The 24,548-nt window shown below is 34.7% G+C and overlaps 1 protein-coding gene across 1 annotated transcript in view; it reads left to right on the plus strand.

The window, feature by feature from the left end:
- Positions 1-24,548, plus strand: part of ASZ1 (ankyrin repeat, SAM and basic leucine zipper domain containing 1) — a 73,052-nt gene that overhangs the window by 38,972 nt on the left and 9,532 nt on the right. The window contains exons 5-10 of the mRNA XM_059074390.2: positions 15,920-16,031; positions 16,572-16,706; positions 18,027-18,151; positions 19,575-19,650; positions 20,613-20,669; positions 22,822-22,931. Of these exons, the coding sequence (XP_058930373.1) occupies positions 15,920-16,031; positions 16,572-16,706; positions 18,027-18,151; positions 19,575-19,650; positions 20,613-20,669; positions 22,822-22,931 (615 nt within the window). The remainder of the gene's footprint in view (positions 1-15,919; positions 16,032-16,571; positions 16,707-18,026; positions 18,152-19,574; positions 19,651-20,612; positions 20,670-22,821; positions 22,932-24,548) is intronic.

A 24,548-nucleotide genomic window follows, 5' to 3' on the forward strand; every position in this document is an offset into this window, starting at 1 on the left:
TATCCACACTGTTTATGCTACCCGTTTTTTCTGTTAGTATAGGAAAAAACATAGTATATATAGGGTTTGGTACTGTCTACGGTTCAGCCATCCACTGGGGGTTTTGGAACATATCCCCTGTGGATAAGGAGGGACTGTTGTCCTAGAAGAAAAGATGGACGTTACAAGCTTTTAGATAAAGGGGAGGGGTGGGAGGAGGTAGAGGGTGGATAGAACAAATAGAACTTGATCAGTCTAAGAAGACTAAAAAGGAGACATAAATGCATATATTTACCATGGAAGCATGATAAATAAAAACTGCAAAAATATAACCTCAAATAAGTGTAACCATATTAATAAAAAAAACTAATTGGTAAAGCTTACTGATTAAAATATAGTAACTCACATATGGCTAAAACCAAAATCCAATAAAATCACAACTAAAATACAATAATAATGGTTGAAAATAAAGTGATAAGAAAATGTTCATTTAGAAAGTACTTATACCTGGTAGATACCAAGACAAAACAAAACGAAACAGAAAACCCTCTGGGGTAATAAATTATTTAACGGAACAAAGAGGAAGTGTTCATTTTGATAAAAGCAAAAATTTAACAAGATAGTTTTAATATAAATGGCTTTAAAATATATAAAATGAAAATTATAGAACTGAAAAAGAAATGGAAAATCTATAATTACATTTGTAGACTTTAGTATAAACATATTAGACAAAAATTAAAGGTACAGGAGATTCAAATAACACTTTAAAAGTGTATCTAATTGATATTTATTTAGAATTCTGATGCTAACATAATTTATATAAATAAATTCTTTTCAACTGTACATGGATTGCTTTTAAAATATGGTTATGTTCTAGGCCATAAAGGAAACTAATAAATTCCTTTTTAAAAAGTGATGTCTTGTAGAACACTTTCACTGACTACAATGTAATGAATTTAGAATTTAACAACCAAAAGACTCCTCAATGCATAAATTGGGTATTTAAATTATACATTTTAGTTACTTCTGGATTAATGAGGAACTGAAAAGAAAAGTGGTAAAACTTAGAATTGAACAACAGTTAAAGCCTTGGTATCAAAACCTGTGTGATTCAGACAAAGTAATATTCAAAGGGAACTTAAAGAGTTTTCAATTCATTTATTGGCAAGACATTTTATAAATAGCATATTATTTATATTTTAAAATGTCTTTTTCTGCACATGTTTATATATGTAAAATTTGCTCTTTTTGTTTGCTAAGATCTGGAACGATACCCAACTCTTATCAGTGATTATCAGTAGTATTCTAAGGGAAAAGTATTAATACATGTGTGAATTAAGTAATTTTTAAAAATCAATACGTCTTTTTTAAAAGAAGAGTAACGATATATAATTTGCCTTATGTCAAAAGTAAATCACCCTGTGTCCATCAGCAGATGAATGGATAAAGAAGATGTGGCACATATATACAATGGAATATTACTCAGCCATAAAAAGAAACGAAATTGAGTTATTTGTAGTGAGCTGGATGGACCTAGAGTCTGTCATACAGAGTGAAGTAAGTCAGAGAGAGGAAAACAAATACCATATGCTAACACATATATATGGAATCTAAAAAAATAAAAATAAAAAAGGTTATGAAGAACCTAGGGGCAAGACAGGAATAAAGACGCGGACCTACTAGAGAATGGACTTGAGGACACAGGGAGGGGGAGGGGGAAGGGTAAGCTGGGACGAAGTGAGAGAGTGGCATGGACATACACTACCAAATGTAAAATAGATAGCTAGTGGGAAGCAGCCGCATAGCACAGGGAGATCAGCTCAGTGCTTTGTGACCACCTAGAGGAGTGGAATAGGGAGGGTGGGAGGGAGACACAAGAGGGAGGGTATATGGGGATATATGGATATGTATAGTTGATTCACTCTGTTTTACAGCAGAAACTAACACAACATTGTAAAGCAATTATACTTCAATAAAGATGTTAAAAAATAAATAAATCACAATAATTAAACTGTGTGGTATTGCTGGAAAGCTCTCAATTGCTGATTGCTAAAACAGGAAAGAAAATCTAGGATGAAATCCAAGACTACATTAAATTATTATATATGATTAATGTGGCATTTCAAACTAGCAGGGAGAAAATGGATCATCATTTTGGTGCTGGGGATTTGGATAGCTATTTGAAGGAATAAAAAATGCTGGGTTCCCCACAGCCAATATAACAGTCAATGGTGAAAAGCTGAAAGCCTTCCCACTAAAATTTGGAACAAGATAAGGATGCCCACTCTCACCTCTTCTATTCAACATAGTATTGGAAGTCCTAGTCACAACATTCAGACAAGAAAAAGAAATAAAAGGTAAAATTGTCATTATATGCAGATGATATGATACTCTATATAGAAAACCCTAAAAAACCACACAAAAACTACTAAAACTGATAAACATATTCAGCAAGGTAACAGGATGCAAGATTAACATACAGAAATCGCTTGCATTTCTTTATACCAACAATGAAATATCAGAAAGGGAATGTTAAAAAAAAAAAAAAAAAAAAAAAAAAAAAAAAAAACCCTTTTAAAATTGTACCCCCTAAAATAAAACACTTAGGAATAAACCTGATCAAGAAGGTGAAAGACTTATATGCTGAGAACTATAAAACAGTAAAGGAAACTGAAGATGATTCCAAGAAATGGAAAAGTAGCCCATACTCTTGGATTGGAAGACTTAATACTGTTAAAATGGCCATACTACCCAAAGCAATCTGCAGATTTAATGTGATCTCTGTGAAATTACCTATGACATTTTTCACAAAACTAGAACAAATAGTCCTAAAATTCATACGGAACCATAAAAGATCCAGAATTGCCAAAGCAATCCTGAGGAAAAAGAAGAAAGCAGGAGGCATAACCATCCCACACTAAAGACAGTACTACAAAGCTACGGTAATCAAAACAGCATGGTATTGGCACAAAAACAGACATATGTGTAAGTAGAACAGAATAGAGAGCCCAGAAATAAACCCATACACCTATGGTCAATTAATCTCTGACAAAGAAGGCACAAATACACAATGGGAAAAAGACAGTCTCTTCAGCAAGTTGTGTTGGGAAAGTTGGACACCTGCATGTAAATCAACGAAGTTAGGACACACCCTCACACCATACACAAAAATAAACTCAAAATGGCTTAAAGACTTAAACATATGACATAACACCATAAAACTCCCAGAAGAGATCATAGGCATAACATTCTCTGACATAACTTGTACCAATGTTTTCTTAGGTCAGTTTCCCAAGGCAATAGAAATAAAAACAAAAATAAACAAATGGGACCTAATCAAACTTACAAGCTTTTGCACAGCAAAGGAAACCATAAACAAAACAAAAGGACAACCTACAGAATGGTAGAAAATATTTGCAAACGATGCAACTGACAAGGGCTTAATTTCCAAAATATACAAACAGCTCATACAACCCAACAACAGAAAAAACCCCAAACAACCCAATTGAAAAATGGGCAGAAGACTTAAAGAGACATTTCTCCAAATGGCATTTCTCCAAATGAAAAAATGCTTAACATTGCTAATTATTAGAGAAATTTGTCAAAACTACAATGAGGTACCACCTCATGCTGGTCAGACTGGCCATCATTAAAAAGTCTACAGACAACAAATGCTGTAGGGGATGTGAAGAAAAGGGAACCCTCCTACACTGTTGTTGGGAATGTACGTTGGTGCAGCCACTGTGAAAAACAGAAAGGAGGTTCCTCAGAAAACTAAAAATACAATTACCATAAGATCCAGCAATCCCACTCCTGGGCATATATCCAGACAAAACTCTAATCCAAAAACATATATGTACCCCTATGTTCATAGCAGCACTATTCATAACAGCCAAGACATGGAAACAACCTAAATGTCCATCAACAGATGAATGGATGAAGAAGATGTGGAACATATATACAATGGAATACCACTCAGCCATAAAAAAAGAATGAAATAATGCCATTTGCAGCAACATGGGTGGTCCTAGAGATTATCATACTAAGTGAAGTAAGTCAGAAAGAGACAAATACTGTATGATACCACTTATATGTGGAATCTAAAATATGACACAAATGAACCTGTCTGTGAAACAGAAGCAGAATCACGAACAGAGGGCTTCCCTGGTGGCGCAGTGGTTGAGAATCCACCTGCCAATGCAGGAGACACGGGTTCGTGTCCCTGTCTGGGAAGATCCCACATGCCGCGGAGTGGCTGGGCCCGTGAGCCATGACCACTGAGCCTGCGCGTCCGGAGCCTGTGCTCCACAATGGGAGAGGCCACAACAGTGAGAGGCCCGCGTACCACAAAAAAAAAAAAAAAAAAAGAATCACGAACAGAGAATGGATTGGTGGTCGCCAAGGGGGAGGGGGTGGGAGAGGAATTTTAAAAAATGCTGAGTTCCAACCTCACACAAAAGTTATTTCATATGCCTCAAAATATTTAAATATTTTAAAAAGTCACAAAGATGCTTAATAAAAAATTACTAGATGAAAATGTGGATGAATATATGTTGGATTGACAATGACCCTTATAAACATGACACATCTGGGAACTTGGCTACCAGAACATCATTCTCATCCTCTGTGTTCTCAACTCCAAGCTATGCCTTTCCCAAGCCTTGGGCTGCTGAGACCTTAAGGGAGCTGGGTGTTGATAAAGATTCAGGCTTTTTTTCCTATCCCTGAAAAACAGACAAACTCTTTTCCCCAAGGGTAGGAAATTATCAGGCATAAACCTAGATGGAGAGCAGCTGATCCCGCAAAAATTTGACATTAAGAGATCTGTGGACCTGGGGTAAAGCTGATCCGGCATGAATGCCTTAGGTTTCCAGACTCTTATAGACTTAGAGCTAAACAAATGGGCTGAGTTGTCTCTGTCCATGAGGTTGGGCAAGTTCAGGAAGATACGAAAGCTGAGAGAATTCTCAAGGTACTTCTGGAGGGAGCTAAAAGCCTGCCCTTAAACTATAGACCCATTGCATAAGCAACTTCTTTGATTTTCAAAATCTGTAAGGATTTCTGTCATTAAGAATATTACAAGTACGGGACCTGAGCCCTAAAGAGGCAATAGGAAATAAAAAACTTCCCAGCAGGTAGAGAAAAGATTGACAACTAAAATATTTGCCTAGTACAATAAAATTGCTGACAGAGAAAGGCAAAAACCTGAATTAAAAATTAAGAGCACATAAGATCTAAATGCAGCATGAAGAAAGATCTCTTGGAACTTAAAAAAATGTGGTGTTTGAATCCAAAATTCAGGGAAGAAAAACGAACATGGAAGACTGGTAATAATAAACACATTCTAGAAAAAAGAAATGGTTCCTAAGCTGAAAAACTCTATCAAGACTGAATGTCAAAAAAAAAAAAAGACTGCATTTTGGAAAAGTTCCTGAACTTTAGTTTGGACTGATGAGGGGAAAAAAAAAAGACGACACTCCTAGGCATAAATTCTGGTTAAAATGTGTAAACTCTAAAAACAAAGAGGAAATTTTTACAAGTTTCCAGGCAGAAAGAATGAAGTGTTTAACAAAGGAAAGTAAAAGATTAGAGTGACATCAGATTTCCCATGTGCACAGCTGAAACTAGAAAAGAATGAAATTATATTTTCATTTAGACAAAGGCCTGCAACCTAAAGATCTTATTCTCAACCAAGCTAAGCCTGTCAGGGTGAAAGAAAGATGGTCAAGGATATGCAGGAACTCAGAAAATACATTACTCAAGTACCCCAGCTGAGGAAAGACTAACCGAGAGTTATATGTGTTTTGCTAAGGAGCAGAGAAACAGGGAAATGTTTAATGGCATTTTTTTTAAAAAAAAGGCAAATCAGAATCATCATACTTTCAAGGGGAAAAATGTAGTGAATGGCAGTTTTGTTGCACCAACAAAAACAAAAGAGAAGAAAGATTGTCAATTATATCAATCATTATGATAAATGAGAATGGACTGAATTTTTCAACTGAGATACTGACTTAAAAAACAAAAGACAGCTAAACGATATTACAAGAAAATTTGAAGAAAAGGGGGTATGAAAAATCCCTTTACAGGGACTTCCCTGGTGGCGCAGTGGTTAAGAATCCCCTGCCAATGCAGGGAACACAGGTTCGAGCCCTGGTCCAAGAAGATCCCACGTGCCGCGGAACAACTAAGCCTGTGCATCACAACTCCTGAGCCTGCACTCTAGAGCCCGTGAGCCACAACTGCTGAAGCCCGTGCGCCCTAGAGCCCGTGCTCTGCAACAAGAGAGGCCACCACAATGAGAAGCCCACACACTGAAAGGAAGAGTAGCTCCCGCTCACCGCAACTAGAGAAAGCCTGCACATAGCAACGAAGACCCAATGCAGCCAAAAATAAATAAATTTTTTTTAAAAAAATCCCTTTACAGGTAAAGGTAAACCCATAGAAATTAGGATTATCAATATCAGATATTACTACTATTAAATTCAATACACAGAATAAAGAACTTTATACTATGGGGCTTCCCTGGTGGCAGAGTGGTTGAGAGTCCACCTGCCAGTGCGGGGGACACGGGTTCGTGCCCTGGTCCAGGAGGATCCCACATGCCGTGGAGCGGCTGGGCCCGTGAGCCATGGCCGCTGAGCCTGCGCATCCGGAGCCTGTGCTCCGCAACGGGAGAGGCCACGACAGTGAGAGGCCCGCGTACCACAAAGAGAACTTTATACTATGAAAAAAGGCAAAATCAACGAAAATATAACAAGCATAAACCTGTACACACTAAACTACATGGCTACTAAATCCATAAATCGAAACCTATTAAAATTCTGGGAGAAGTAGATCAAAATACAATTATAGCAGGAAATTTCAGCATGTATCCCTCATTAGGCAAATCTAAGGATATAGAGTAAGGATATAGATGCGTTGACTAACACAATCAATAGACATGTGATGATGTAATAGATAAGGAGAAAACCCTGCCTGTGTTAAATGTACGCATGACACAAAACACAGAAGTAGAGCATTATGCTAGTCACCTCATGGGTTGTGGGGGGTGGATATAGAGGCAGGTCAGGATCATTATCCTCAAAGAACTGATAATCTGGTTGAGAAACTAGATGAATTGAACAAATACATTTTGGCCTGAAAGGTGAACTGATAAAAATAAGTACAGAGTGCTATGAGAACATAGAGGAGAGGGGGATTGCTATCTAAGAGGAGATGGGGCATCAAACAATTGGGGGACATGTTGGCTTCTAAGATAAAACCCCAGAGGTAGATTATGAATACATGTGTTGAAGAGAAAAGTGAAAAGACATTTCAACCAGAAAGTACTCTGAAAATAGGACATCCAGAGGAGAGAGGCGAATTCATACCTACAGATATGACTGAAGTCTCTTAATAGGATGGAGTAGGATTGCAGGTGCTAAAATGGTAGAGAGGTAGACAGAGGACTTATCATGAAGATTTTCACAGGTGTAACCTTGTAAACTTTAAACAGTGAATTGATTTGATGAGATTTACAGATGTGGAGGAAAGACTGGAGACAAGGAGGCTAGTTATGCTGTTGCATGCAGTAATCCATGTAAGAAGTGATGAGGACTTGAACACAAGGAAGAAGGAGGAGAGTGTAAAATACAGATGCAAATGATGGGAAGGAGGTAACACTAGCAGGAGTGCTGGCTTAGACATGAAGGCACAAGGAATCATGGATAAATTCCACGTTTCTGGGTTGGGCCATGCTTGGCCTCTGATACTGTTCACAGAGATAGGTAATAACAGAGAGTATTGTGTGTTGGTGGGAAGATGGTGACTTAAGATTTGGGTATGTGTTGATTTTGAGTTTTGTTGGGGTACCCAGGTAGAAGTGACAGTTATGATCCAGAGCTCAGGAGCAAGGCCTGGGCTAGAGATAGAGACTCAGCAGCCATCAGTGTGTTAACAGTAGTCATGAGAGTAGGTGAGATCATACAGGTATGGTGTTTATGTAGTGAAAAGGGAAGAGTATTGAGGACAGAAGCCCCTGAAATACATACCTTTAAGTACTAGAAAAATAAAAGGAGTCCAAGTAACTCCTGACCTTTGCCAAAGCAGATGTGTGTTAGAAGGAGCAGGCAGAACAAAATTGCAGTGATTTAAAGAGAGAATGGGAAGTAAAGAATTCTTTATATTAAATCTCAGGAAATAAATAAGATGGAAATTAATATTGAAAGTAAAGTTACCAGTAGTACAGAGTTACCATGTCACTTAAGGTAAACCAGTTATTTTAAATTTTATAGCTTCCCTGAAAAGTTTATAAAATTGTTTATAAGAGTTTATAAGACTGAAGAGTTAATTTAGATTTCATTAACCTATAACAGGCAGGAAACAACAGATATTACAAGTTTCTGTAGATATAAAACCACTGGAAGAATTGTTCTCTCCACTCTCAGAATTGTCCTGCAACACTATTCATGGTATCAATAACTTTAATAACTTTTAAGAGCTGAGTAATACACGGGCTAGGTAATCCAGACACTTTTATAGGAGTTTGCTGTTCCATTCAGTAAATTCAACTTTTCTTAGAAGTTAGAAACCAATGCAATGTTTTTTATAACACATTTTCCAGTAGTGATCTGAAGCTTCTTAGTCAGCAAACTATACTAGTCCAGTAGTTTTATTATCTAGGATGAAATAAGCATCTCTAAGAAGCCATTTTATGTCCATGTGAATTTACAGACTGAAAATTATATCCCTATTATATATCCCTGCTGGTTTTTGAGATTCTAAGAGAAATTGATACTTAGAAGAACCTCAATTTTCAGTACAATTTCAGAACAGATTTCAGTACAGATTCAGAAAATTTCGCTTATGATTTTCAGTAATATGTTTCCAGCAAATGGGACACTCACACTTTCACGTTACCTTTGCTGATTAAAAGGAAGGAGTGCACAATATGAAGGTTGAGGGAAAGGTGGAGGGAATAGCACTTGCATAGTCTCGGCAAGGGGAAGAACTTGGCATTTCCAAAAAGAATAAACTGTAAGTGGCCAGAGTAGAAGCGTGGAGAGCAGTTATGAGGCTATTGCAAAAATATAAATCAGAGAGATATAATGATGGTTTGAACTGCTTACAATGGCTAACAAGGTTGTGAGAAGTGGTTAGATTCAAAATATGAGGGACTTCCCTGGAGGTCGAGTGGTTGGGACCTCACCTTCCAATGCAGGGGGTGTGGGTTCAATCCCTGGTCAGGGAGCTAGGATCCCACATGCATCGTGACCAAAAAACCAAGGCATGAAACAGAAGCAGTATTATAACAAATTCAATAAAGACTTTAAAAATGGTCCACATGAAAAAAAATCTTTAAAAAAAATACGATGAAAATAGAGCCAATAGGGCCTTCTGATAACTTGTATATGGAGTGGTGGAGAAAAGTTATGAATGGTGCTTAGTCTTAGGCCTGAGTTATTTGGTTAACGGAAGCTTTTTGGAAGGAGCAGATTTGAGCTGTTGTGGGGGAGGTGGGGTGGAGGAGAAGCATCAAGACATCTGATTTAGACTTAGGGAAGAATTTGTATGATCAGTTGACTCAATTTTGTCCTATTGTATGTATTTTCCCTGTTTGCTTAAGCTATCCAGAACTTCACTCTTCACTTCGTAAAGACTGTTTATGACGCAACTATGTAGGAGGTATTCAAGGTAGAAGAGGCAGTGCTTGACAACTACCTTAGCATATAATTTCTAATAAAAGATTGAAATTCTAATAAAAGATTGAAATTGTAATTTCTAATAAAAGATTGAAATAGAAGGAACAGATAAATGTGTAAAGCTTTCTGTGCTAAAGACATTGGTGTGAAGTGACCAGATGATATACCTCATGTTAACAAACCTTACAGAGAAGTATTCTGTTTATATGTCGTGTATGTAATGTGAGTAAACTACCTTAATGAGGTCAATTCTGAAATTATTTAATTTGTTGTTATTTTGCGAAGGTCTTTGTATATAAATCAGATATTTGAGGTGACTCAGGAAGATTGAGCCCAGAATCCCAGATCTCCTTTAAAACAGACCATAATACTAAGTTCAGCCCAAGTGGAACTAATAGAATCTTTCTGGTATCCTTTGTAATTAGGTCCAGAAGCTGACTGACTTCTAGGAGTAGAGGGGTTGAATCTCTAATTTGGGGAAATGACACACTAGGGGAAACTACTGTGGTCTCCCAGAAGATAGTCTCAGACACTCTGGCTAAACTATTGGACTGATGTCTTTCTTGATTAAAGTAAGCCCCCAAGTCAGGGTAAAATTCTTTCAGTCCTAAAGTAGAATCATAGTAGAACACATTAAGAAATAAGAGTTTTAAACTTATATTTTTACTAGAAAAGGGTAATTTAAAAAATGTAACAAGCTTTTAGTATGAGCAATTTTGAGAGGATGGGGGGCTTGTTTGTGTCATTCATCACTATTTTTCTAGCACAAGCACAGTGAGGTACTCTGATATTTTTCTATGTAAATAGGTAAACTAATGAAACCTCATATTAGAAAGCATAACTTATTTCGTGATTTTTTTAAAAACACATTTCTACAGTCAGCTATACCCACCAACAGTCCCTCACATTAGAAAACTTGCACAAGCCTCTTAGATAGCCTCATCCAACACAGGGAAGACAGCAGAAGCAAGAAGAACTACAGTCCTACAGCATGTGGAACAAAAACCACATTCATGGAAAGATAGACAAGATGAAAAGAAGAGGGCTATGTACCAGATGAAGGAACAAGATAAAACCCCAGAAAAACAACCAAATAAAGTGGAGATAGGCAACCGTCCAGAAAAAGAATTCAGAATAATGATAGTGAAGATGATCCAGGACCTCGGAAAAAGAATGGAGGCAAAGATCGAGAAGATGCAAGAAATGTTTAACAAAGACCTAGAAGAATTAAAGAACAAACGAACACAGATGAACAATTCAATAACTGAAATGAAAACTACAGTAGAAGGAATCAATAGCAGAATAACTGAGGCAGAAGAACAGATAAGTGACCTGGAAGACAGAATGGTGGAATTCACTGCTGTGGAACAGAATAAAGAATAAAGAATGAAAAGAAATGAAGAAAGTCTAAGAGAACTCTGGGACAACATTAAATGCAACAACATTTGCATTATATGGGTCCCAGAAGAAGAAGAGAGAGAGAAGGTACCAGAGAAAATATTTGAAGAGATTATAGTCAAAAAATTCCCTAACATGGGAAAGGAAATAGCCACCCAAGTCCAGGAAATGCAGAGAGTCCCATATAGGATAAACCCAAGGAGGAACATGCCGGGACACATAGTAATCTAATTGGCAAAAATTAAAGATAAAGAAAAATTATTGAAAGCAGCAAGGAAAAAACGACAAATAACATACAAGGGAACTCCCATAAGGTTAACAGCTGATTTCTCAGCAGAAACTCTACAAGCCAGAAGGGAGTGGCATGATATACTTAAAGTGATGAAAGGGAAGAACCTACAACCAAGATTACTCTACCCAGCAAGGATCTCATTCAGATTCAATGGAGAAATCAAAAGCTTTATAGACAAGCAAAAGCTAAGAGAATTCAGCCCCACCAAACCAGCTCTACAACAAATGCTAAAGGAACTTCTCTAAGTGGGAAACACAAGAGAAGAAAAGGACCTACAAAACCAAACCCAAAACAATTAAGAAAATGATCATAGGAGCATACATATTGATAATTACCTGAAACGTGAATGGATTAAATGCTCCAACCAAAAGACACAGGCTTGCTGAATGGATACAAAAACAAGACCCATATATATGCTGTCTACAAGAGACCCACTTCAGACCTAGGGACACATACAGACTGAAAGTGAAGGGATGGAAAAAGATATTCCATGCAAATGGAAATCAAAAGAAAGATGGAGCAGCAATACTCATATCAGATAAAATAGACTTTAAAATAAAGAATGTTACAAGAGACAAGGAAGACACTACATAATGATCAGGGGGTCAATTCAAGCAGAAGATATAACAATTATAAATACATATGCACCCAACATAGGAGCACTTCAATACATAAGGCAACTGCTAACAGCTATAAAAGAGGAAATTGACAGTAACACAATAATACTGGGGCACTTTAACTCCTTACACCAATGGACAGATCATCCAAAATGAAAATAAATAAGGAAACAGAAGCTTTAAATGACACAATAGACTAGATAGATGTAATTGATATTTATAGGACATTCCATCCAAAAACAGCAGATTACACTTTCTTCTCAAGTGCACATGGAACATTCTCCAGGATAGATCACATTTGTGTCACAAATCAATCATCAGTAAATTTAAGAAAACAAATCATATCAAGCATGTTTTCTTACCACAACGCTATGAGATTAGAAATGAATTACAGGGAAAAAAACATAAAACACAAAAACAGATGGAGGTTAAGCAGTACATTACTAAATAACCAAGAGATCACTGAAGGAATCAAAGAGGAAATCAAAAACTACCTAGAGACAAATGACAATGAAAACACCACCATCCAAAACCTATGGGATGCAGCAAAAGCAGTTCTCATATGGAAGTTTATAGCTATACAAGCCTACCTCAAGAAACGAAAAAAAAATCTCAAATGAACAATCTAACCTTACACCTACAGGAACTAGAGAAAGAAGAACAAACAAAACCCAAAGTTAGCAGAAGGAAGGAAATCATAAAGATCACAGCAGAAATAAATGAAATAGAAACAAAACAATAGCAAAGATCAGTAAAACTAAAAGCTGGTTCTTCGAGAAGATAGACAAAATTGATAAATCATTAGCCAGACTCATCAAGAAAAAGAGGGAGAGGACTCAAATCAGTAAAATTAGAAATGAAAAAGGAGAAGTTACAACAGACACCGCAGATATACAAAGCATCCTAAGAGACTACTACAAGCAATACTATGCCAATAAAATGGACAACCTGGAAGAAATGGACAAATTCTTAGAAAGGTATAACCTTCCAAGACTGAACCAGGAAGAAATAGAAAATATGAACAGACCAATCACAAGCACTGAAATTGAAACTGTGATTAAAAATCTTCCAGCAAACAAAAGTCCAGGACCAGATGGCTTCACAGGTGAATTCTATCAAACATTTAGAGAAGAGCTAACACCCATCCTTCTCAAACTCTTCCAAAAAATTGTGGAGGAAGGAACACTCCCAAACTCATTCTATGAGGCCACCATCACCCCGATACCAAAACCAGACAAAGATACCTCAAAAAAAAGAAAATTAAGACCAATATCACTGATGAATATAGATGCATAAATCCTCAACAAAATACCAGCATACAGAATCCAACAACACATTAAAAGGATCATACACCATGATCAAGTGGGATTTATCACAGGGATGCAAGGATTCTTCAGTATAGCAAATCAATCAATGTGATACACCATGTTAACAAACTGAAGAATAAAAACCATATGATCATCTCAATAGATGCAGAAAAAGCTTCTGACAAAATTCAACACCCATTTATGATAAAAAAAAAACTCTCCAGAAACTGGGCATAGAGGGAACCTACCTCAACATATTAAAGGCCATATATGACAAACCCACAGCAAACATCATTCTCAATGGTGAATAACGGAAAGTATTTCCTCTAAAATCAGGAACAAGACAAGGATGTCCACTCTCACCCCTATTATTCAACATAGTTTTGGAAGTCCTAGCCACGGCAATCAGAGAATAAAAAGAAATAAAAGGAATACAGATTGGAAAAGAAGAAGTAAAACTGTCATTGCTTGCAGATGACATGATACTATACATAGAGAATCCTAAAGATGCCACCAGAAAACTACTAGAGCCAAACAATGAATTTGGTAAAGTTGCAGGATACAAAATTAATGCACAGAAATCTCTTGCATTCTTATACACTAATGATGAAAAATCTGGAAGAGAAATTAAGGATATACTCCCGTTTACCACTGCAACAAAAAGAATAAAATACTTAGGAATCAACTACCTAGGGAGACAAAAGACCTGTATGCATAAATCTATAAGACATTGATGAAAGGAATTAAAGATGACAACAGCAGATGGAGACATACCATGTTCTTGGACTGGAAGAATCAATATTGTGGAAACAACTGTACTACCCAAAGCAATCTACAGATTCAGTGCAATCCCTATCAAATTACCAATGGCATTTTTTACAGAACTAGAACAAAAAATCTTAAAATTTGTATGGAGACACAAAAGACCCCAAATAGCCAAAGCAGTCTTGAGGGCAAAGAACAGAGCTGGAGGAATCAGACTCCCTAACTTCAGAATATACTACAAAGCTACAGTAATCAAGACAATATGGTACTGGCACAAAAACAGAAATATAGATCAATGGAACAAGATAGAAAGCCCAGAGATAAACCCACACGCCTATGGTCAACTAATCTGTGACAAAGGAGGCAAGGATATACAATGGAGAAAAGACAGCCTCTTCAAAAAGTGATGCTAAGAAAACTGGACAGCTACATGTAAAAGAATGAAATTAGAACATTCCCTAACACCACACACAAAAATAAACTCAAAATGGATTAGAAACCTAAATGTAAGACTGGACACTATAAAACTCTTAGAGGAAAACATAGGAACAACACTCCTTGACATAAATCACAGCAAGATTTTTTTTGATCCACCTCCTTGAGTAATAGAAATAAAAACAAAAATAAACAAATGGGACCTAATGAAACTTAAAAGCTTTTGCACAGCAAAGAAAATGATAAACAAGACGAAAAGGCAACCCTCAGAATGGGAGAAAATAGTTGCAAACGAATCAATGGACAAAGGATTAATCTCCAAAATATATAAACAGCTCATGCAGCTCAATATTAAAAAAACAAACAACCCAATCAAAAAATGGGCAGAAGACCTAAATAGACATTTCTCCAAAGAATACATACAGATGGCCAAGAAGCACATGAAAAGCTGCCCAACATCACTAATTATTAGAGAAATGCAAATCAAAACTACAATGAGGTATCACCTCACACCAGTAAGAATGGCCATCATCAGAAAATCTACAAACAACAAACGCTGGAGAGAGTGGAGAAAAGGGAACACTCTTGCACTGTTGGTGGGAATGTAAATTGATTCAGCCACTATGGAGAACAGTATGGAGTTTCCTTAAAAAACTAAAAATACAACTACCATATGACCCAGTAATCCCACTACTGGGCATATACCCAGAGAAAAAAAACATAATTCAAAAAGACACATGCACCCCAATGTTCGTTGCAGCACTGTTTACAATAGGCAGGTCATGGAAGCAACCTAAATGCCCATCAACAGACGAATGGATAAAGAAGATGTGGTACATATATACAATGGAATATTACTCAGCCATAAAAAGGAATGAAATTGGGTCATTTGTTGAGACATGGATGGATCTAGAGACTGTCATACAGAGTGTAGTAAGTCACAAAGAGAAAAACAAATATCATATATTAACACATATATGTGGAACCTAGAAAAATGGTTCAGATGAACCGGTTGAGACACAGATTGAGACACAGATATAGAGAACAAACGTATGGACACCAAGGGGGGAAAGCGGCGGGGGGTTTGGCGGTGGTGGTGGGATGAATTGGGCGATTGGGAATGACATGTATACACTGATGTGTATAAAATTGATGACTAATAAGAATCTGCTATATAAAAAAAAAAATAAAATTCAAGAATTAAAAAAAATCCACATTTCTTCACTAGAGGGTGCTGTGTAAGCATTCAATACTTTTAAGAGTGTAATCTCCCTTATATTTATTTATTAGCTCGAAAATTGGATTTTCAGATCCCCTTATTTATGAAAAGCTTTCATGTTTCTTTACTTTCAAAACAACACTGATGGTATTGTGTATGGTGAAGTTCATGGCTTTGAAGAACTGTTAAGGGCAGCATTGACAGTTTCTTTTCTTCCTCCTCTGTAGGAGACTTATGACTCCCATCATGTACGCTGCACGGAATGGTCACCCTCAGGTTGTTGCTCTCCTTGTTGCTCATGGAGCAGAAGTTAATACCCAGGATGAAAATGGCTATACTGTGAGAACTGATTCTACAGTGTTCCTTTTTATCTCTAGGACATTGATATCTTATTATCAGTAGGCCACAAGGAAGGTTTTTTCGGAAGTAAAAATTATATAAGGGCTGGGATGTAATTGCTGTTCAGTGAAGAAAAGCAACAGCTTAAATGGGAAAAAAGAAATCATCTGCTTCTCTTGGTCCTCACCCTTGACACAAGAAATTGTAACACACAACAAAGCCTGGATTCTGGAATACAAATAGAATTATTTTTCATAGAAAACAGTTCTGTGATTGGCAGATAAATCGTTTTATTCTGTAACATCACTTGTCTGTGTAAAACATTATTTGATCTTACAAAATCAGTGAACACTGGCAGTCTGCCTTGCAATTACAACTTTGGAAATAGGTTTACATTATATTGTGAAATGATGATTGCATCATTCCATTAATTAACCATGTTCACTTTTTTTATTGTGCCATAAATACTGTTGAAAAGTTTTCCCCTCTTTGTCATATACACTCCCTCTTTAAACAGTCTTCTTTTTCCCCCACTTACAGGCTTTAACATGGGCAGCACATCAGGGTCATAAAAATGTAGTTTTGAAGTTGCTTGAACTTGGAGCTAATAAAATGATACAAACCAAAGATGGAAAGACACCAAGTGACATTGCAAAAAGAAATAAACATCTAGAGGTATCCTGTTATTAAACTATTTTTTCTTAGTCTTCATTATTGTTTGTAAAACTTTTGTTTTGTTAGAACTCACTACTAAAATAATAGTATATTTGGCTATTATTAAATGTTTCAATGTGTAATTTTCTTCCAGCCAGGTAATGGAAACTTTATTTTACTAGAGTATTTATCTTTCACTAAATAAGAGGCATTTATAATGTGGTAATTTAAAAACTATATAAAGGGATAATAAAGTCTTATCTAGCCCTAGAAATAAAATTGTAATAGATTGTTTATTGAAACATTTCCAACTGGTTCAAATTTTCAAAAATTAATTAGTGTATTGACATAGCTAGTAAAATGTCAAAATTTGCACATGTAATTAAACTATTGTTTTTAAATTTTAATTAATACATATCAAACAATTTAAAAATTAAATCCTTTAAGCTACATTTACCTCTGTACATTTGACAAGGTATGTAATAAATTGATAACATGCTTGGGTATATGATTTACTGTCATTCAGATGTTAAAGTCAATAATAAATATTTGCCATACATTAAATTATTTTATTGATAGAAACTTTTTGTCTGAATATTAAAGCTTTCAGCCAAAGGTGTGTAACTTCTAAGCAAGGATCAAATATAGTACAACTGTAAATCTAAGTTATATAGTTCAAGATCTTCTAAAACTGAGTTTCTGAATTTGAAAACTTGTAACATTCCAAAGGTTCCATCATATAATACTCAGACCATGCCATGTCTGTTGCATGTAAAATAACTTCCTCTATTTTTAAGTAGCCTATAAACATGCCTATCATTTTATAACTCATATCTACATTTCCAAAATTATTCTAGTGCAAATGCTAATCACTGAAGCCCTGTGAAACTTTAAAAATAAATTAAGTTTTTCTCCTAAGCTTTGGAAATTTGAAAACTTTTAATTAATATACTGTATCATTAAATTTAGGGTAGATGACAGTGAATTTGACATACTAAGAAATTTATGAACATCACAGATTATTTTGAGTCATAAATTGTTTCTTGAAGTGAGATTTGATTTTGTATCTTGGCTGATTATATGACTTAAACTTGGCTTGCTAAAAAGTTAGAGCTAAGAAGTTTGAAAACTAAGAAATTTCACATCTCTTTAAGGTGTACAGTTGAGATTTGTGTACCTTAGTCGTGCTTCTTACTCTCTCTCTATTTAATAATGTATTTAAAATACTAACTTAGTCTTTCTGATTCACTTACCAAAATGGAATTTTTAGTTTTTTTTATATCTTGTTGAAAATATTATTAATTACTATCTTGCTTTAATTTTTACTGTAACTTTTTTCAGATCTTCAACTTTCTTTCCTTGACATTAAACCCTTGGGGAGGAAAGCTTCAACAGCTAACTAAAGAAGAGACTATTTGTAAACTATTGAGAACAGATTCTGATAAAGAAAAAGATCACATATTTAGGTAACATAGCATGTTTCTGTTCAACACAATACCTATAAATGAGTAAAAATTGTGCATGTTTTTTATTACTTATAGTAAATGTGATGACTTATTTAAAATATATACTTTAAGCTTTTACAAGCATTTAAAAATATTACTTAGAAATGTCTGAATTTTAAGTGCTTTGTCCTCCAGAATTTTAGAAAAATTTGATATACATGTACTAACAGTAATGAGAATAATTTTTTACTTTAAATAAAATATAAACAATACAGTTTATTTCTAAAAGGTTCTAAGATTATATTTTTGTTAGTGTTCAAACTAGATTGCATCTTGCTCTCTAATTCTTTATAGCAGATTTCTGATTTTATAAGCTAAAAATAAAAATACATTTTTTCCCCTGAACACAGTTGTTCAGTACATGGCCACAACATTATCCTCTACTTACCTACATTTAAAATAGTTAGTAAATTTTTACTTCCTGCAATTAAAGAGATTTTCACGTACAGACCTCTCACAGGAATACAGCTGACCCTTGAACAATTCCGGGGGTTAGGGGCGCTGACCCTGCCCTTGGAAAATCTGTATCCAAGGTTCCTCCATATCTGCAGTTCCACATCTGTGGATTCAACTAACCACGATTGTATAGTATTATAGTATTTACTATTGGAAAAAATCCATGTGTAAGTGGACCTGCACAGTTCAGACTGTGTGGTTCAGGGGTCAATTGTATAAATATCGGCAAATATTTTCCTTCTTAGGAAAAATGAGCTTCATTTTACTATCACCATTTTCTCTGTTTACTTAAATCTTCATTCAGGAAACCTTTCTTTTTCCTTTGTATAACATAGGTCTAGTGGGTAAATTTGCAAATATAGGCATACCTCAGAGATATTGGTGTTCAGTTCTAGACCACCACAATAAAGCAAATATCACAATAAAGTGAGTTATGCAAATTTAAAAGTTATGTTTACACCATACTGTAGTCTATTAAGTGTGCAATAGCATTCTGTCTATAAAAACAATGTACATATATTAATTAAAAAATACTTTATTGCTAAAAAATGGTAGCCATCATCTGAGCCTTCAGCAAGTTGTAATCGCAACATCAAGAATCACCATAACAAATATAATAGTGAAAAAGTTTGAAATATTTCAAGAATTACCAAAGTGTGACACAGAGACACAAAGTGAGCAGAAAGCGTTGGAGAAATGACACCAATGGACTTGGTTGACATAGGGTTGTCACAAACCTTCAATTTGTAAAAAACAATGTCTGCAGATAAAGCAATAAAGCAAAGCACAGTAAAACGATGTATGCCTGTATATTCTACACAGACTCATTCTTACTCATTCTCATTCTCTCTCTGCATCATAAATGTATATTTATTATTTGTGCACTGATAGTCTGTTCTGAAATTGACATTGCTATAAATATGTGTAGTTCATATACAGCATTTGGAGATCTGGAAGTATTTTTACATGGTCTTGGACTTGAACATATGACAGATTTACTGAAGGTAAGATTTTGTTTAAGCTGTGGTGAGTTATGTATGCATGTTTATTTGTTGGTTAACATAACATTAAATATTAATTCATAAGCATGCTTATGAAGGGGTGACAGATGCACTTTTCTCCATAATTTGTAGTATTGATCACATTTTAAAATTACAAGCATTTTGAAAATTTATTATATAGAAATTTACATAAATTAGAATCTGGCTTTTACCCACTGCCCAAAAGCATCACAGAACTCCTTGTACATCTAAGCCCTTAGTGTGTTTTTGCAGTTGCTGATCTTCCTGTATGGAATATTAGGAGAAGCATGATTTTAAACCAAACAAACCAGGTATCAGATTCTTGCTCTAATGATTATTAACTGAAATATGTTACTTAAATCTCATTTTTTTTTCATAAGGATGGTAATACCTACTGTAGGATTGTCATAAATATTAAATTAGATCATATATGAAGCACTGTTGTAGGTATTTTAGGCATGCATTATGGGATTTGAGCAGATGACAGTTATCAGCCATTTAGCTGATATTACAGCAGTAAAGCACTATTTAAGATAGGCTTTTCTTAGGAATATGCACATTCGTTTAGGCAGCTTAGAATTGGGTTTCATTGTAATCGTGAAACTTCCTATTTGAGAAATATTCAGTAAAACCAAATGTTATTAATATTATACAATTATAAATTTTAAAAATTCATAAAACAATTTCTGTCAAATTTTATAGAGCTGTTTTCTTTTTATGTAAGCAAATATAAGTTGTAATACTTTTTTTTGAATCTGGGAAACTAGCTATGTGCATATTTTTTTAGGTAATTATACATATTATTATACTCATTACTATCTACCCAGTACTTGAAAGTTTTTAGGAGGGTAGCGTATAACTGACTAACTTATATGTACAGTTGCCTACTTCCCCTTCTACTATTTCATTTATATTGAAAGGTGGCATTTTTTTCTTTTCTACAGGAAAGGGATATAACTTTAAGACATCTTTTGACCATGAGGAAAGATGAGTTTACAAAGGTTAGTATCAATTTCAAAAACTCCAGATATTATCTTTCATATTTTTAATATTTTGAATCCTTTTATTTTCTATTTTAAAAATCCTACAGCTATAGACTGTGAGTGATCTTTTGCTAGGTTTCTCATTAGATATGATTATGGATAACCATATCTAAAATCTTCCATTCCAATATTAAGTTGCCTTAAGAATATTTAAAGACTTACTTAAAAGCTTTTGCACAGCAAAGGAAACCATAAACAAGACAAAAAGACAATCCTCAGAATGGGAGAAAATAGTTGCAAATGAAGCAACTGACCAAGGATTAATCTCCAAAATTTACAAGCAGCTCATGCAGCTCAATATCAAAAAAACAAACCAATCCAAAAATGGGCAGAAGACCTAACTAGACATTTCTCCAAAGAAGATATACAGAGTGCCAACAAACACATGAAAGAATGCTCAACATCATTAATCATTAGAGAAATGTAAATCAAAACTACAATGACGTATCAGCTCACACCCGTCAGAATGGCCATCATCAAAAAATCTACAAACAATAAATACTGGAGAGGGTGTGGAGAAAAGGGAACCCTCTTGCACTGCTGGTGGGAATGTAAATTGATACAGCCACTATGGAGAACAGTATGGAGGTTCCTTAAAAAACTAAAAATAGAACTACCATACGACCCAGCAATCCCAGTACTGGGCACATACCCTGAGAAAACCATAATTCAAAAAGTGTCATGTACCACAATGTTCATTGCAGCTCTATTTACAATAGCCAGGACATGGAAGCAACCTAAGTGTCCATCGACACATGAATGGATAAAGAATATGTGGCACATATATACAATGGAATATTACTCAGCCATAAAAAGAAACGAAATTGAGTTATTTGTAGTGAGGTGGATGGACCTAGAGTCTGTCATTCAGAGTAAAGTAAGTCAGAAAGAGAAAAACAAATACCATATGCTAACACATATATATGGAATCTAAAAAAAAAAAAAAAAAAAAGGTTATGAAGAACCTAGGTGCAGGATGGGAATAAAGACTCAGACCTACTAGAGAATGGACTTGAGGACACGGGGAGGGGGAAGGGTAAGCTGGGACAAAGTGAGAGAGTGGCATGGACATATATGCACTACCAAATGTAAAATAGATACCTAGTGGGAAGCAGCTGCATAGCACAGGGAGATCAGCTCGGTGCTTTGTGACCACCTAGAGGAGTGGGATAGGGAGGGTGGGAGGGAGGGAGACCCAAGAGCGAAGAGATATGGGGACATATGTATATGTATAGCTGATTCACTTTGTTATAAAGCAGAAACTAACACACCATTGTAAAGCAATTATAATCCAATAAAGATGTTAAAAAAAAGAATACTTAAAGACTTAGAGTTGGTTTTTCTTCCTTCAGATCAGTTTTGACATCTCAACTAAAACTGGCGGTTTATTTCTAAACATGAAATAGATCTGTAAAACAGTATAAAACAGGATACTTAGAAATAAGAGGTGGTTTTTTGTACATGTGGGTATAAACATGTTCTTCAAATAGTGCCTTTTGCTAGGTTCTCAAAATGACCAAGACTTATTATTTTGCTAATGAGTATTATCAAGTAACAATTTGAAAATATCTGTGGGAAATATCAGAGATACTTTAACAAGTAGGATACATAAAAAGGAATGATCTTCCTGTATGAGCACATTGGAAACTTGAAATCCTTAACATCACTGAAAATCAAACCATACTACTACTTAGCTAAATCCAGGATAGAAAATTTAGTTAATACTAAAGGTAGAACATAGACAAAAAGAAGACTTAATTCTCACTTAATCAGTGATAACATTTTAAATATTATTTTGAAGGAAAAATTATTTTACTCTGGTTTTCTGGAAAGATTATATATTAAAATCTAGTAATTTGTTTTTAGAATCCATCACAATTGTTATATAATGCAAAAAATTGACTATAGTCACTATATATCTAAATATTTTAGTGATGTAACCTAGTCAGTCCAGTTACAAGCAAACTTGTATATTTTTCAGTTTGGTTTTTTCCAATATGTATCTCTTTTTTTCAAGATGTGAATTAATCAAGTAGAAAACTTCTTCAGTAATTTTGAATATTGTTCAAGTATGACTACCTTATTGTACTTTAAAATCATTTCTACTTAGAATGGAATTACCAGTAGAGATCAGCAGAAAATTATGGCTGCTCTTAAAGAACTAGAGGTAGAAGAGATAAAATTTGGAGAATTACCTGAAGTGGCAAAGTTGGAAATCAGGTAAAATTAACTTACTGGTTTACATTAATACTGTTTAGAACCAACTTTCTTTTTTAATTGAATTTTGATAATGTCCAAGTTATTTTACTTAATTAACACCATCATTTTGCCAGGGATATGGATAGTTCATTTTGCGATATACTGTGTTCTGAAGTAGAAAGTACTTTATAAAGTCAGTTTTTACCAAGAAGCAAAACAATGCATCTTCTTAACTCACATAGAAATATTTTTGTTTTATTTTTTCATTGCATTTTTAATGAGTTAATTAAAAGATCCCATGCTTTTCATATTGTAGCTCTTACTCTCTTTAAATCATATAAATGTCAGATTGAAGATTCAAAGGGTAATATTTTTGCTTAGGGCAATAAGAAAGCATTTCTCATGTAGCTCAGCTCTATCTTAAGCCTTATTCTTTACGAAATTATGTTTTCAGTATATAAAGTTCATTTTCAATATTATAAACTTGGAAAACATTGATTAGTAGCAATATTAGTAATCTAAAATTTATTTTGAAAATAATGGTACTTGATTTTTTAAATATATTGTGGAACAGTAAATGATTTTTTTAACTTTTTATTTGAAATAATTTTAGATTCACAAGAAATTGCAGAAACATACAGAAAGGTTCTATGTACCCTTCACCCAGTGTCACCCAGTGTACCCAGTTATCTTGCATAACTATAGTACAATATCAAAACCAGAAAACTGACATTTTTCTGGTTTGTATTTGTATTTCATCAGTTATACACGTGCTCATTTGTGTGTGTGTATAGCTCTATGCAATTTTGTCATGTGTGTAGCTTCTCATAACCACTGCCACAATCAATATACTTAACATACCATCACCACAATGCTACCACATACTACCCCTTCACAGCTCCCATCACACCTCCCCCATCCCTAAAACTAGCAATCGATAATTTGTTATCCATCTTTATAATGATGTTTTCATGAATGTTACACAAATGCAATCGTACAGCATGTATCCATTTTTGATTGGCTTTTTTCAGTCAGCCTAATTTCCTTGAAGTTCATCCAAGTTATAGTCTATAAAATATAATACTTACAAGTGCAGTAGTGTAGTGTAGCCTGCCTAACACTAACATTGCAACTATGAGAAACATTAATTAAACATAGGAATAATAAGTTTCCACACCATTTTAAAATTTAGATAAGTCTTCTAGGGGATAATTTAGATGATCCAGATTTCTTTTAAAATGTTATTGCAAAATTATTTCCCTTTCTCTAACTGTATCTCCTTTTAACAAGATGATCTATATTCAAAGTAATGCCTCATCATTGTTTCAAAATAACATTGCATCTCTTAAAGTACATTGTAAAGGATTTCAGTTGTGAGGACTTAAATCAGCAAACTTTGAATCTATTCATTTTCTTTACTTTTCTAATTTATTGCTTCTATGAAGGAATATTCTGAGTTCTACATGACTGAATTGCAAATTAAATTTTTTAATATAACTTATTTGTATGATGTCAGAGTTGCCTCTATGAATTTTCACTGTTGAGATTTAATAGACTTAAAGAATGTACAGAATCCTGAATGGTTCACTTATTAAAACTGCTGAATTTTTTAAAAAATAAAACTGGCAGACATATATT

Source organism: Kogia breviceps, chromosome 9 (genome assembly GCF_026419965.1).
Source record: "Kogia breviceps isolate mKogBre1 chromosome 9, mKogBre1 haplotype 1, whole genome shotgun sequence".
Lineage (NCBI taxonomy): Eukaryota > Metazoa > Chordata > Mammalia > Artiodactyla > Physeteridae > Kogia > Kogia breviceps.